At 39.3% G+C, this 17,398-nt stretch overlaps 1 protein-coding gene across 3 annotated transcripts in view; it reads right to left on the minus strand.

Annotated features, from left to right (window-relative positions):
* Positions 1-17,398, minus strand: part of kiaa0586 (KIAA0586 ortholog) — a 533,649-nt gene that overhangs the window by 265,078 nt on the left and 251,173 nt on the right. For all 3 annotated transcript variants that reach the window (XM_060829108.1, XM_060829107.1, XM_060829109.1), the window contains exon 13: positions 15,459-15,685. In XM_060829108.1, the coding sequence (XP_060685091.1) occupies positions 15,459-15,685 (227 nt within the window). The remainder of the gene's footprint in view (positions 1-15,458; positions 15,686-17,398) is intronic.

The raw sequence follows: 17,398 nt of genomic DNA on the forward strand, positions 1-17,398 counted from the left end.
GGATTATGAGCAGGAATAGGAGGATAGAGCAGATAAATGCATAGCTGAGGAACTGGTGTATGGGAGAAGGATTCACACTTTTGGATCGTTGGAAGCTCTTTTGGGGTAGAAGTGATCTGTACAAGAAGGACAGATTGCACCTGAATTGGAAGGGGATGAATATACTGGCAAGGAGATTTGCTGCAGTTGTTCAGGATGATTTAAACTAGTAAGGTGGGGTGGGGGGGGGAGGTCAGTGGGACCCAGGGAAATAGTGAGGGAAAAGATCAATCTGAGACTGGTACAGTTGAGAACAGAAGTGAGCAGGCAGGGACAAAGCAGAGAACAAGGTAGGACTGATAAATTGAATTGCATTTATTTCAATGCAAGAGGCCTAACAGGGAGGGAAGGCAGATAACTCAGGGCATGATTAGAAACATGGGTCTGAGATTTCATAGCAATTACAAAAACATGGCTCAGGGATGGACAGAACTGGCAGGATGTTAATGTTCCAGGATACAAATGCTACAGGAAGGACAGAAAGGGAGGCAAGAGAGGAGGAGAAGAGGTATTTTTGATAAGGGATAACATTACAGCTTTACTGAGGAGAATATTCCCAGAAATACATCCAGGGAAGTTATTTGGTTGGAATTGAGAAATAAGAAAGGGATAATCACTTTATTGGAATTGTATTATAGACTCCTTAATAGTCAGAGGGAAGTTGAGAAACAAATTTGTAAGATCTCAGTTACCTGCACAAATAATAGGGTGGTTATGGTGGGGGATTTTAACTTTCCAAATATAGACTGGGACTGCCATAGTGTTAAGGGTTTAGATGGAGAGGAATTTGTTAAATGCGTACAAGAAAATTTTCTGACTCAGTATGTGGATGTACTTATTAGAGAAGGTGCAAAACTTGACCTACTCTTGGGAAATAAGGCAGGGCTGGTGACTATTTTAAATCTAAGAGAATTATGGTCGCTGGCCCCAAAGTGGGGTGGCACTTTGGAAAAGGCTAGAGCATATCTAAAAGTTGAAGTTCTAAAGTGGAGAAAGGCCAATTTTGACGCAGAGGGTGGTACGTGTATGGAATGAGCTGCCAGAGGAAGTGGTGGCGGCTAGTACAGTTGCAACATTTAAAAGGCATCTGGATTGGAAGGATATGGGCCAGGTGATGGCAGGTGGGACTAGATTGGGTTGGGATATCTGGTCGGCATGTATGAGTTGGACCGAAGGGTCTGTTTCCATGCTGTACATCTCAATGACTGTATGAGAATAAACTGACCTGGAATCCACCTCCTCTTCCCATTGCTGTTAACTGTATTACCATCTTCAAATTCTATGTCACAGACACCCACTTTGGATATCTGTGGCATAAGGTGAATGACTATGCTTGGAAACACTAAGTAAGTCAAAGATGTTCTCATTTCTGGAGCTAGCAATTTTATAAGTCTGTCTGTTGACATGAAACAGCAGCATGACTGAAAATGGACAATGTTGAAGAATTCACTGAAAACCAAGGATCCATAAGTTGCATCTCTGTGCCTTTAAACACTGAATTTATTCATGTACATCAGGAAAATATTTTGCCCTGTCAAGTTGTAGTTCAATAGCAACCATCCACACATCATCAAGTTTGTTAAAACAAGTTTTCAGATCAATCCTGAGATCAAAGCTATGCTTTAAAGTCTTGGTTACTGTGTGCTTTCCTCTGTGCAGCTGAGCAACACTACAATGAGGTTCATTCATCAAAGAGAGTTATCATTCAGAAGGCACCCTTCCTGTATATGAACCAAAATAGGAGAGCTATTGTGGTGCAGTGGACCAGGAGGCCTGGGTTCAAGTCCCACTTGCTCCACAGGTGTGTGATAACATCTCCAAACAGGTTGAGAACCACCACAGGGGCTTCCTACAGTCTAGTCCAACAGAAGTTTCAAGGCTCTTGTCATATGTTGGAAGATACTGCCTTTTCAGAAAAGATAACAATTTTCATCAGGATTATTAAGGTTGTGCCGGTCATTGATGTCTTGATTAGATGATGTCTTGATGTCACTGAACTTGAAATACAATCTCTGCTTTCTTCCAACAGATGCTGCCGGACCTGTTGAGTTTCACCAGCAATTTCTGTTTTGTTTCAGATCTCCAGCATTTGCAGTGCTTTGTTTTATTATCCTGAATAATCTTCCCATCTACAGATCTATACTAAAATCTTCTTCTGACAACAATATTTATCTTAAAACTCATGCTAATTTACTTGATTGCCAGCTGTATACCCCCATCTACACATTTTCACAATTCTGTTAACATCCACGTTTTCTGCACAGCTTGTTCTTTCTTCTAACCTCGGTAGGCAATATTACCTGAATGGAAAAAGTACTGCTACATTCCTAAAGCAGTATTTTGAAATGAAATTGCTGGAGGCAAATGTTACGTGGGCAGAATGACCCTGACCCCTTTCAGTCAAATATTCAAGCAACTAAACTAGCTAGGAGGATACCCACTTACGTCCAGCCATTCTCAACAGATCAAGTGTGGGCACTGTCTCAACTTGATAAATGTTCTGTGGTCAGGCCTACCTGCAGATACCAATGAGTTCAGTGTCACTCCATAAAACACCTGCCTACAATCCAGCCTAATTTATGTGGAGGCTGGAAGAAACACCCCTCTCCAATCTAGAGACTTCTGATCTCACTATGCTGGTAAAGTCTTTAAAATCTTTTCTGGCACTAAGTGTCATGAAAAGATTGGTCATAATTGCCGCCATTGCCATGGTCATTGTGGCTACTGCTTCTGAGTTATTGTCATTGGAGTCCTAGACTGCTTTGAGCTAAACAATGCCTCCTTTATTTATGCAGTTTCTTTCAGCAATATTTCAGAAGGAAATTTGCTATCCTGCAGGCCCACCTACAATTAAATAAGTTGTTAATTCATTCATTACTAATTTTGGGTATGGAATACTTTTTAAGCTACAGAAAGACATTTATCCTATAGTAACATATTGGTTTCTGCCCTCAAAATAATGTGTTCCCTGAGACTTCACTGGTCAGAAGCTCACCACCATGAATACTGTAATTAACTTAAACCTGGAGACTGCAGAACATATTAGACAGATGAAAATCATAACCAGTCAATAAATTTCATCCATATTGTCCTTTTATTTTGGAAAAGGTCTCAAAGAAACTTTCAGAGGCATAAGGAAATATAAATGCAGAGCCTGTAAGGAAATCAAGTGGAGGTGTGCAATAAGTTTTAGTCGAGGTGGAGTTCTAAGAAGATTCTTTCGAGAATCTTCTTAAAACTCCACCTCGACTAAAACTTATTGCACACCTCCACTTGATTTCCTTACAGGCTCTGCATTTATATTTCCTTATGCCTCTGAAAGTTTCTTTGAGACCTTTTCCAAAATAAAAGGACAATATGGATGAAATTTATTGACTGGTTATGATTTTCATCTGTCTAATATGTTCTGCAGTCTCCAGGTTTAAGTTAATTACAGTATTCATGGTGGTGAGCTTCTGACCAGTGAAGTCTCAGGGAACACATTATTTTGAGGGCAGAAACCAATATGTTACTATAGGATAAATGTCTTTCTGTAGCTTAAAAAGTATTCCATACCCAAAATTAGTAATGAATGAATTAACAACTTATTTAATTGTAGGAGGGCCTGCAGGATAGCAAATTTCCTTCTGAAATATTGCTGAAAGAAACAATCGTAATGGCACAACAAACTCAGGTCTCTGCCATTTCTCTATAGACTAAACCAATCAGCCCTGCTCCTTTTTTCCTATTTCCATGACATTGCAAAATTTCCTTCAAGGGTCAATCCAATGTTCCACTCAAATCATTCAACTCCTATGCATCCATCACTCTTGTAGTCTGCATGATGCAGTCATTACTGTTTTTTTTAGATAAGAATGTACCACCTGACAATTCCCAAGTGTCACTTGCCCAAATGTGCATCTCCTAGTCATTATACTCTAAGCTAATAGGAACACTTCACATTGTTCACCTTATCTCTGAACTTGGCATAATGTTGTACACCTCCATTAAACTTTCCCTCGATGTTCTTGATTCCAAGAAGAACTGTTCCACATTTTCCAACACAACTTCTGAGCTAAAGTCGATCATTCCCGGAGTTGGTCTGGTAAATCGCCTCTGTACTTTCACAATCTTTCTAAAGTATGGCAACCAAAACTGGACACACTATTCTAATTGTGTCCTTGTTGGAGCATCATAAGACAATGCAAAACTTCCTCCATTTGTACTCAATATGTCTATTAATAAAGCCAAAGATCATAAATGCTTTACTCATTAGGTCTCTCAATCTGTCTTACATGAACCCCCTAGTTCACTCTGACCCTGTATACTGTTTAGAATAATGTCATCTCGTCTATATTCCTTCTCCCTCCTCCTGCTGCCAAAATGTATTACCTTACCCTTCTCTATCTTAAATTCCACCTGTCATTTTCCTAACCATTCTCCGAGTCTGTGTCCTGTTTCAGTTGACGGTGTGCCAGCTATGGGGAGAAAGTGAGGTCTGCAGATGCTGGAGATCAGAGCTGAAAACGTGTTGCTGAAAAAGCGCAGCAGGTCAGGCAGCATCCAGGGAACAGGAGATTCGACGTTTCGGGCATAAGCCCTTCTTCAGGAATGATTTGGGCATAAGCCCTTCCTGATTCCTGAAGAAGGGCTTATGCCTGAAACGTCAAATCTCCTGTTCCCTGGATGCTGCCTGACCTGCTGCGCTTTTTCAGCAACACATTTTCAGCTCAGGTGTGTCAGCTATCCTCATACTAAATCTTAAGGAAAATTTTGTCTACGACCCTCCATTCTAAAAACAACCATGTACCATAACACCATAAGAAACAGGACCAGAAGGTCATTTAGCCCCTCGAGCCTGCTCTACCATTCAATGGGATCATGGGTAAACTGACATTCCTCACATCCACTTTCCTGCCCTTTCCCTGGAAAACTTGACTCCCCTACTAAGCAAGAATTTATCTGGCTCAGCCTTAAATATACAGAAGGAATCGACCCCTACAGTTCTGTGGGGCAAGGAGTTCCAAAGACTTGATGCATGCCACAACTTGATGTTTTCTGTTCTCAAGCTGATGATGACCACTTATACCATGAACTTCAACTTTGTTAAGTGCCCTTTCATGTAGCACCTTGGCCAATGCTTTTGTTTAAAAAAAAAGTCCATAAGGACAATATCCACAGTTTGCCCATCAAAAACCTCATTGTTACTTAGAGTCATAGAGTCACAGAAATGTACAGCACAAAAACAGACCCTTCAGTCCAACTCACCCATACGAACCAGATATCTGAAATTAATCTACTCTCGTTTGCCAGCATTTGGCCCATTTCCCTCAAACCCTTCCTATTCACTTACCCATCCTGATGCCTTTTAAATGGTGTAATCATACTAGCTTCAGCACTTCCTCTGGCAGCCCATTCCATACATGCACAACCTTCTGTGTGAAAAAGGTGCCCCATAGGTCCCTTTTATATTTTCCCCTCTCACCTTAAACATATGCCCTCCAGTTTTTGACTCCCCCCTCCCCATAGTAAAGACCTTGTCTATTTAACCTATTCATGCCCCTCATGATTTTATAAACCTTTATAAGGTCACACCTCAGCCTCCGATGCTCCAGGGAAAACAGGCCCAGCCTATTCAGCCTCCCCCATAGCTCAAACCCTCCAACCCTGGCAACATCCTCGGAAATCTTTTCCGAATCCTTTTAAGTTTCACAAGATCCTTCCTACAGGAAGGAGAACAGAATTGTGCACAATACTTCAAAACTGGTCTAACCAATGTCCGGTACAGCTGCAACATGACCCTCCCAACTCCTACACTCAATGCACTGACCAGTAAAGACAACCATACTAAATGCCTGCTTCACTATACTGTCCATCTGTGACCCCACTTTCAAGGAGTTATGAACCTGCACTCCAAGGTCTCTTTGCTGAGCAACACTCCCTAGGATCTTATTATTAAGTCCTGCCCTGATTTGCCTTTCCAAAATGCTGTACCTTGCATTTATCAAGTTGGAAAATATTGTCTTATTAAAATAAAGAAAACCTGCCTGTTTGGTTTTACTTTTTTGTACTTGTACAGATAAGTAAGTTTTCAAATTAGCACTTTGAGTTTATTTATAGACAGTTCTCTTATATCTTATTGGAGTTTTGTTATGTGACCATTGGTGGGTTGAGGAGGCAAATGAATCAGAAAACATCAAGCAGTGTTGACAAGTGCTGATCGATGTTACTGTGATTGAATCATTAAAGTTTAAGCATTGTTCCTGTGTTGGCCTTCCCTGGAAGTGATTTCCACCCTGTCAATTGATAATGAACCCTGGGAATATTTTGGCCATTACCAAAATGGAGAAAATTTCTTTCCTACAAATTTGCCATAAATCCAGTATTTTGCACGGAAAGACAGAAGGAGTTCTAGAGATTTGAGAGCTTGGAACTAAAACATGTTCCCACAGGCTAAAGTGAACACAATACTCAGGACAACAAACCTTTCTTTTAGTACAGCAATATAAAACAGTATAATTGCACCACATATGAGAAAAGAACTTAAAATAGAAAGTCCTGCATTTTAAACAATGATCAGAAGATGGTCTGCAGTTAAAATAACAGGAATTTAAAAACTGCTCACCACAATGAGTTGTGTTGATTTTACTAAACTGCCATAAAATTAAAGGACAATGATTGAAAATAACACTTAGGGCTATATGAAGCAAAAAAAATTGCATACTTGGAGTTAGTACAATTCAATTTCTATTTAACTCATGATAGCTATTTTCTATTTTTGTAGTACTGGTTACGAACCATTTATTTAAAATAGATGTAAAACTCCATGCTGCAATTTTGATCAAATAACTTGGATTTAAGCTGAACTTGAACTTGGGTTCAAAACATTGATGCCTAACACAAGTTCAACATGTCTCAATATTTCAATTTTCCCCAAACACTGCCTCTCAGACAAACGGTAATACATATTATAGGGGTGTTTTTGTAATGTCAACTGGGCTAGCAATCCAAAGGACCAGGTGAATGCTCTTGGGACATAGCTTGGAATCTTACAATGGCAGATGTAGAAATTGGAATTCAATTAATAAATCTGGAATTTAAAAAATACTCTAATGGCTATCATAAAAGGATTGTAGGATGTTGTAAAACTGCATCTGCTTCACCAATATCTTTCAGAGAAGGATAGTTGTGTGGCATGCAACTTAAAAGCCACATGAAACATGCCCAACTCTAAGGTGTCCTCTTAGTTATCCGAGCAAACTACACAGTTGTATATAATTGGTACAAACTCTAAGAGAAGGAATTAAACTGGATAGATTACCTGTTGTTATCCTAGGCACTCGAAAGAAACAACAGCAAAATCAATGCTATTGATGCTGCAAAGTACTCTATATTAAATCTGTGGGGCTGTGCCAAAACTGGGAGATCTCTCACAGACTAGTCAAATAACAGCCAAACATACTCATGGAATCATACCTAACAGACAATACCCCAGATATCACCATCACTATTTCTGAGTGTGTCCTGTCCCACAGAACTGATGGTACAGTCAAATACTGTCAAGAAGGAGATGCTTTGTGTATTTTCAACATTGACTCAGGATCCCATGAAATATAGAATCAGCTCAAAAATGGACAAGGAAATCTCTTGATTCCCATCTACTACCTCTGTACGCTTCCTCCAATTGATGTTCAACATGGAGGCATTTAGGAGGCCAAGGGCACAAAATATATTCTGAATGGAGGATTTCAATGCCCACCATCAACAGTAACTAAGCAGCACTACCATTGACCATGCTGGCTGAGTACAAAGAACATAGCTGCAAGATTGGATTTACAGCAGGATGAGAGGGAACCAATAAAAGAGTAAAACCTACATGAACTCATCGTCACCAATCTACAAGTCACAGATGCAGCCATCTGTACTGTTAAAAGATTAAATTGGACTATCTTCTTGGACATTAATTTAATATTAAAGTGTTAAACTGCACTGTCTTCCTCCAGAAACTGAACATTCTGGAAGTGAGCAGGGACGACATTCATGTAGGAATGCGGAAGACTCCCACTTCATTTAGACAGTCATTTGCTACTCCTCTCTTACTATTAACAAATTAAACTACCGTTCAGCCCCTTCCATTCAGAAGTACGTTCATAACCATCTCCCAGCTAATCAGATTCGCTTGCGTGATCATCCTCAATACTGAAGCATATCCCACCTATATTGTCTGGGGAAGTAATGGAGCCAGAACTCGTTTGCAGGGCCGCCCCGAAGCTAGGACATAGCACACCTACATACACTTGGGTAATCATGGAGTCAGGAAAATGTCTGCATAATAATTTCCCAGGATTAGGGCATTTATAGTTACATTATCTCCAAGAAAGATCTCATCCTACCATTGTACCTGGGGTGACATGTACTTGTTGGGGGGGGGGGGTGAATGGCGGGCAGATGGTCGCCAAGTACCTGTGAGCATTATCAACTGACCTGAATAAAGGGGATGTGTTTTCTTTGCTCAGAGCCTCATTTTGACTCGACATTGCACGACCAGCAAAGAGAGTCAGAGGGGTCACCTAGCTTGTACAAGCTTCAATAAACTTCAACTGTTTGCAGGAGTTAGTATGTGCGAATTGTGTCTTGTGAGTGAAATCTTGGGAAAAGAACCTAACACATCCATGATAGTATCCGGAGTGGCCATGGCATATCCTTGTGGAAGCGAAGTCTTGTCTTCACATTGTAAGTGCTCCATCACATTAAATGGCACGAACACCATGATAAATTCTTGAACAGATCTACTAACTCAAAGCTGGGCATCCATAAGGCAATGTGAGCAATCAACAGCGCAGATCTGTTTCCAACCACAATCAATAACCTGATTGGCTAGAATATCCCCCACTCTACCATTACCAATAAGGCAGGGAAATGTCTCAGCCAAAGGATCAGGTCCAAGCTCTGCAATCCTGCTACTTCCAGCCATAAGTGACTGAGAGCAATTGACTAATGGGAGGAGTTTCTATCAAGGTCACTCAGTTCTTGAGCTTATTACAAACTTGGCGCAAACACAGATGAAAGAGTTGATCTCTAGAGATGAGTGGAGAGTGACTGCCCTTGTCTTTGAAGCAACATTTGATTTACTATTACACCAAGGAACCCTGCAAAAATGCAGTCAACAGGAATTGGAGGAAATCTCTCCATTGGGTAGAGTCTCATCCAGTTCATCAGGAGAGAATCTAACCATTGTTCTTTGCCATTCAATGGCATCTTAAGAACATAACAACTAGGAGCAGGATTAAGCAATTCCGCCCCTCGAGCCTACTCCGCCATATGGTACAATCATAGCTTATCTCATCTTGACCTCAACTCCACTTTCTTGTCTATTCCCCATAACTCTTCAACTCATTACTAACTAAAAATATGTCTACCTTCTCCTTAAAATTTTGTCAATTTCCTGGTAGGCACTGTACTCTGAATAGTGAAATCCACAGATACCCTTTGAAAGAAGTAATTTCTCCTCATCTCTGTTTTAAATTGCTTCCCCATCCCAGAACTGTGACACTAAATGCCCCACATTCAAAATCCAAGCAGTTACCATTGACCAGAAAATGAACTGGGAATACAAATACAGTAGCGACAACAGCAAATCCAAGGCTAGGAATTCTGTGGTGAGTAACTCACTTTCTACCTTTCCAGTGTCAGATCACATCTAAAAGGTACAAGTCAGCAGTGATATAACAATCTCCACCTGCCTGAATAAGTGTCAACAATCCTCAAGAAACGCAACATCGTCCAGGGCAAAGTCCACATGAATGTCCACTTGACTGGCAACCTATCCACGAAACAGGTTTTACCACCGAGACAAAGACTAACAAAAACCCAATATCCATTAAAAGCAGAAGTCACAATCCTTACACTTACATTGAGAAATCTTTAGAAAGATCACAGTCCAAAGATGCGCAGGTTAGGTGCATTGGCCATGCTAAATTGCCCATAGTGTTCAGGGATGTGCATTCAAGGTAGATTAGCAGTGGAATTTGCAGTTTTACAAGGTTAAGATAGGGGGTGAGTCTGGGTGGGAAGCTCCGTGGAGGGACGGTGTGGATTCGATGGGCCGAATGGCCTGCCTCCACACTTTAGGGATTCTGTGATTCTATAAAATACATCTGAGCAAATAACCAAACATTGTCACAGAAGAATATGGAGGCCAAGTTATTGAGTGTCTTTAAGACAGAGATACATTCTTGATTAATAAGGGGATCAAAAGTTACGGGAACAAGGCTGGACAATGGGTTTCAAAAATATTTCAGCCATGATCGAATGGTTGAGCAGACGAAATGTGCCAAATAACTTAATTCGGCTCCTTTATCACATGTTATGGTAAGCAAAAGAGAGTAAAGCCAAAGCCAGAAAATAAAATGGGGATTCAAGTTATAATCTGAAATGCTTGAACTGCATCTTGAGTCTCCAACTTGTCAAGTGCCTAATCAAAAGAGCTTACATTGAAATACTGAGTAAAGCTGAGAAAACAGCATGAGCATAAAAGCAAGAAAGTGAATTAAAATGATTGGCACCTAGAAGCTCAAGATCTCATACAGTCATTCCTCCATATCTGACAGGGTTCCATTCCTGAGAATCTCCATGAATTATGAAATTTGACAATGCAGAGCTCATTAAAAAAAAAGTTAAAAATTGCGGATCCCTGAGTTTTGCCCGCTGATGTTGATTTTGTTGTTACTTATTTTTTTGGTGCGAATAGGTAAACTCACAATTCGTAATTTTGCAGATACAGAGGATTTACTGTATGCGGACTGAAAGGTTCTGTTTTCCAAAGTGGCCACCAATCAACGGTCGTGTCCCTAGTGTAAAACAGAATGCATTATGGGTAGCGCATGCAGCATTTAATAAACTGAAAAGCAAATAGGTAAATCGCCGCTCCTCCGGGAGGAAGGTTTCGGGGCTTGAATGATGAATAGCATGGCACTGAAAAAGCAAGTGTTGAATCTCTTGCCTTGGACAGAAAGGTACTATGGCAGAGGTGTGGACATTGACAACCACTGAGAAGTTGGCAAGAGATGAAGCAGTCCCTTTGGAATGATGAAAAGGTAGAAACTGTGTTTGTTGGTTTTAACAATGCTTGAGGTACCAGAAATGACACAGGCTGATGGCTAAACACTGTTTGGGCCACCATTCAAGAAAATTGCAGAAGCTCCTCAGGCCAACTTGTGAAGGATAGTGGTGTGGAGACATTGCACTTCATGTTGTGAAGACAACAGTTCCAGCCAGGAAACTTGAAACTGTAAAATAACAGACAGCAACAGAAGAGTTGTGCTTATCCATGAACAATGACGAGACACAGGGAAAAGATCTTAGAGTTGAGATAGAAAGAAATCACATCCTTCAGACACATCTCATATTTCTTTACTTGTTCCATTTCTTCTCCTTTTAGCCCTGTATCACCAATTTCTTTATTATGTTACCTTTCCTGTATTCTGCCCTATTGCAGACCTGACATTTTGTTCATTTGTCAACTCTCCTCATTCACTTCCTTAAACCTATTGTATTTTTAACATTTCCCATTCTGATGAAAGGTCAGACTTGAAATACGAACTGTTTTTCTCTCCACCGTGCTGCGTAACCTGCTGGGTGTCTCCAGCTTTACTGTTGTTATGTCTAAATTTCTGTGCTAACTCTTATCAATCACACTGAACACCTTTGAACAATTGTGCTATTCTTACTGATGAAAAGTTAAATATAAGATAAAGCAGCATGCAATTAACTGTCAAGACTTGTCATCTTAAGGTACTCCAATAGTTAATTGCATATGCATTATTTTTTATGAGCACATTTATCTGTAGCAACTAATATTCTGGCTGTTCAAGGATCAGTTATTAACAATATGTGGGTACATCAGTGACCTAGAATTTCTGTCATTTCAAAGCAAGGCTAATATATAAAAGGTGACGGGTGGTGGGGGGAGAAAAGAAAATAATAAAATGTCATCAAATACAAAAAAAGTTCCATAAAATTTTTGAATTTTTTAGATTATAGAATGGTAGTAGAATGCATAACTACAAGTGTGTGAATGAGAACATGACATGGATATAAATATACAGTATATGTATAAAAACATTACAATGCAGTACAGGCCCTTCAGCCCGCGATGTTGTGCCAACCTGTGGAATCAATCTGAAGCCCACCAACCCTACACTATTCCGTTTTCATCCATATATCTTTCCAATGACCATTAAAATGTCCTTAAAACCGGCGAATTTACTACTGTTGCAGGCAAGCCATTCAAAACACCTACTACTCTGAGTGAAGAACTACCTCTGACATCTGTCCTATGTCGATCACCCCTCAATTTAAAGCTCTATCTTTTTGTGCTAGCCATCCAAGGAAAAAGGTTCTCACTGTCCACCCTATCTAACCCTCTGATTATTTTATATGTCTCAATTAAGTCACCTCTTAACCTTCTTCTCTCTAACGAAAACAGCCTCAAGTCCCTCAGCCTTTCCTCATAAGACTTTCTTTTCATACCAGGCAACATTCTAATAAATCTCCTCTGAACCCTCTCCAAAGCTTCCACATCCTTCCTGTAATGCAGTGACCAGAACTGTCCGCAAAACTCCAAGTGCGACCGCACCAGAGTTTTATACAGCTGCAACATGACCTCGTAGCTCCGAAACGCAATCCCTCTACCAATAAAGCTAACACACTATATGTCTTCTTAACAACCCTATCAACCTGGGTGGAAATTTTCAGGGACTTATGTACGTGGACAATGAGATCTTTCTGCTCATCCACACTACCAAGAATTGTTAGCCCAGTACACTTTATTCCTGTTGCTCCTTCCAAAGTGAATCACCTCACACTTTTCTGTATTAAACTCCATTTGCTACATCTCAGCCCAGCTCTGCAGCTTATCTATGTCCCCTCTGTAACCTGCAACAGTAGCATCCACAACTGCATCGAACTTAGTGTCATCTGTAAATTCACTAATGCATCCTTCTATGCCCTCATCAAGGTCATTTATAAAAATAACAAACAGCAGCGGCCTCAAAACAGATCCTTGCAGTACACCCCTAGTAACTGAACTCCAAGATGAACATTTCCCATCAACTGTCACCTAGCTGTCTTTTTTCAGTTAGTCAACTTCTGATCCAAACATAAAACAATGACAATATAATTTAAAGCAGTAAAAAAAAAGTTTTATTTATCCAAATACTGCATCTTCCATGTATCTGGTCCCAAAGTGTCACACTAAAATGAGACTAAAGGTTGCTTGAGTCTGCTCAAAGAATTTCCAGATAATTGCTCTTTTGGAACAACAATTTTCAGACTGGAGGCATTACAATGCAATAGCTCATGCACAATATTAGCTTGAAGATTCACGTTGCTATTTTTTTCCCTTTCATTTTTGCACAATTAAAAGGTGTATTGTTTAATAGTTTCAGTTATTACTCATCATGGAAACCAATTAGCATGTTACAGAGCAGTTCTCTGCCATTAACTGCATTGCTTGACTTTATAAGTGATATTTACATAAATGATCTGAACATGGGCATTAAGGGAACAATATGACAATTTGCTAACAAATCTAATTAGGTGATATAATAAATTGTAGACAGAATGGAGGGCGCTATATTAATTGTTAAGTTAGGGAATTAGGAAAATATATGCCTAATGTGTAATGGGGGGGTGTGAACAATAAAAATATCCATTTATTTCAAATTTCAAATGGGATAGCAGAACATTAATTAAAAAGCAAATGTAGGTCACTACTAAAATCAGTGATGTTATACTCAAACCCATAAAACAATTGCAAATGGAGGTGTGTTGCTCATCATTAGACTTGTCTCTCAGTACTGAGATCCTGTGTTCAAATAGAGTCACAGAGTCATACAGCCGTACAGCATGGAAGCAGACCCTTCAATCCAACTGGTCCACACTAACCAGATATCCTAAACTAATCTAGTCCCATTTACCAGCATTTGGCCAATATCTCTCTAAACCTTTCCTAAACATATACCCATCCAGATGTTTTTTAAATGTTGTAATCGAATCAGCCTCCACCATCTCCTCTGACAGCGTATTCCATTCATCCACCATCCTCTGTCTCTTCAATCCCTTTTAAATCTTTCCCCTCTCATCTTAAACCTATGCCCTATAGTTTTGGACCTCTACCCTGGGGAAATGATCTTGGCTATTCACCTCAAAATCATGAGGGGCATGGATTTCCCTCTGCCTCCTTCACTCTAGGGTAAAATGTCCCAGTTTATTCAGCCTGTCCCTGTTGCTCAAACCTCCCCAATCCTGGCAATATCCTTGGAAAGCTTTTCTGAAGCCTTTCAACTTTAACAACATCCTTCCTATAGCATATTGACCAGAATTCATGTATTCTAAAAATGGCCTCACCGATGTCTTATACAGCTGCAACATGGCATGCCCACTCCCATACTCAACATTCTGACCAAGAAAGGCAAGCATGCCAAACGTCTTTCTGATGATCATTTTGTGGGACACCCCCTTCAGCCCTCAAGCGTGTCCCTAAGGTTCAAACATTTAACCTGTCAACAATTTTAATTCTCTGCTCATGTCTATCTTGACTCCTATTCTATTTGAATGAAGTGTATTTTCAATTGAAGTGTATTTTCAATAGCTGTAAATTTCAAAATTTACAGCTTTCAGAAAGTAACATGAGTTTAATTATTTCAAATAATAACCCTAATTTCATGTTTTTAAAATATCAGATGATATTAATTTTGCAATCATCATTTACACTTCTAAACCCATTTTCTGTTCCTTTGCTTGCCCTATCTCCATTTTCATTTCATTCCTTTTGGCATTTCATTTTTGTTCCTTCTTTCATGGTACTTCCTTATTGTCTGTCACTCCTCATAACATACCCATTCTGATGAAAGGTCATACCAAAGAGTAACTCCATGAGTCTTGAAGATCTGTTGTGTATTTATAGTGCTTCTTTTACTTTTTATTTCAGATATCGCACAACTCCAGTAATTTACTTTTACACTTACTGGTCCGACTTGTATTATTTGAAAAATAAATGGCACATTGGCAAATTAACCCATCTTTTCTCTAGTTTCAGAAAGCCTCCTGCCTGCCAGCTGTAAGAGTGCTTGGTGAAATTGCTTTGCACAATTACAATTCATTTCCTGGTGGGCATCATACTCCTTCCTCATTTTGGCAATACTACTGAAGATGCTAACATCTGATATGAGAAATAGTCACACTCATGATTTTCATTCAGTAAATTTGAGGAAGAGCAGCAGTAACTCTGCAACAAAATGGTGCGTTTAGTCTACTTTTAAGTTGATACAGGCATCCGTCAATATCATTCATTGTGCACAAAAAATAGACTTCCCTAAAAACATTAAACCCAGACATGTCGGACTGACCAATTTTCCTTTTACAAATTCCTTCCTTACCTGTCTGCAGCCAAAGCATCAATTAATGAATATACAGAAGTGCTGTCCTTTGCTCGAGCAATTGCATGCAGATTTTCTTCAATGAATTTCTTATTAGTTTGCACTTCATGCAGAATTCTTTCAGCATCTTCAAACATTGATATTGGTGCTTTTACTGATTGAAGCAGCGAAGGCTTCTGAGAATGACTGGAGTTTGCCTGTCTGCCAATACAGGTAGGCTGTTTGAGCTGGAATTGAAAGGATTTTAGATTATGCTTTGGTAGATAAAAATGAGAAAAGGTGACAAAAAAAAATTATGGACTACGACAAGCATATTCATAAGCTAATAAAATGTTAATAAATGCATTCACATATTCATATTAAATATGTCAAATTTATGCACTTCTACTTCTTACTTTTTAAACAAAGTAACTGCAGCATATTTCTTTTCGGTGGCAAAATAAATAGATGTAAAACTAACAATGTATAGTTGCATTGAAAGAACACAAAGCTATTGTCAGTCTTCTGCATGAGCAAAACACATTCATCTTGTGTCTAAAACTATCAATGTTCTTTTAGAAAACCAAAACTGATTTTAATCCCAGCATTATCGGATATTCTATTGGTTAAAAAAAAAGTCATTCTGGATTACAATGAAATGAAAATGTATTTCAAACCTTCAATGAATGACGAAAGGTATGAAATCTCGTAAGAGTTAATTGAGAAGTTTGCTTTTCTCCAAACATACTGTATAAAAATATTATTGACCTCGGAATAAGTGTAACGCATTTGCTGTCAACTGTGAAAAGTATTACACTTTTAAATTTCTTTCCTCTATAAAAAAAATTCCATTTTCAAATATATAAATATGCAAGGAATTCACTTAAATTTCCCATTAAATAGCATTGCAAAAATTATTTTCAATGGGATGAAATGAAGTTTAGTTGAGGCAATAGAAAATGAACTGCACAGGTTGCTAACAAACAGGGAATACAGAAAAGCAGGTGAGTGTTTCACTAACAGGAGCCTGCAATGATCATGAATAAGGATTGAAGAACAAAACTGAGGTAAGCCAATATCTCCTATTCACATTACTTTATTCCACATTTTATGCTATTGATAAAAATTCTGAGGACTAAATTTAGTAGCCCTAGAATCTGACACTCAGTAACATACTTGCCACCTTCTTGCAGAAACAGGTGATACAAGGCAGCAGGAGCAAACAAGAAAGGGACAGGCACACCTGAATTTCCTAAACTTCATTGAGAAGATGTCATTACCCATTATTCGGATGCCCATCCAGAAAGGCCTGTAGTGACAATGGTGTCCTCATACCCATTTGTCCTTCTCACATCCCATTGCCCCCTCCATCTTTGATTCACCCCTAAATATTTGTCTTTGATGCTTTCATAGGATTTAGACGTCATTCATGAAGCCAGCATTTATTGCCTAAAATAAAATGTCCTTCAGGTGGAGGTAAGCTGTCCTTTTGGACTGCTACAGTCATTAAGTCATCATACACCCACAGTACCATTACGAAGGGGGTTCCAGAATTATGACCCAGCAACAGAATGAACTGCAGTATGGAGTTCAAAATCAGGATGATGAGTGGCATGGAGGTGAACTTAAAGTTGGTAGCATTCCCATGCATGTTCTGACCTTGTTTCGGGTGGAAGGACAACATAAGTAAGTGAATAATATAACTGAATAATTAATTACAACTCTTTATGAAAGGCACTCTGGGTGATGAGTCAAGGCTGCAGTGTAAGAGCGTTTGGAGGCTACTGTAATAGAAACATAGAAAATAGGAGGAAGAATAGGTAATTTGACTTCAAGCCTGCTCCACCATTTAACATGATAATGGCTGATCGTCCAAGTCAGTACTCTCTTCCTGCTTTCAGCCCACCGCTTTAATCCCTTTTGCCCTAAGAACTATATCTAACTCCTTCTTGAAAAAAATA

Source organism: Hemiscyllium ocellatum, chromosome 8 (genome assembly GCF_020745735.1).
Source record: "Hemiscyllium ocellatum isolate sHemOce1 chromosome 8, sHemOce1.pat.X.cur, whole genome shotgun sequence".
Classification (NCBI taxonomy): domain Eukaryota; kingdom Metazoa; phylum Chordata; class Chondrichthyes; order Orectolobiformes; family Hemiscylliidae; genus Hemiscyllium; species Hemiscyllium ocellatum.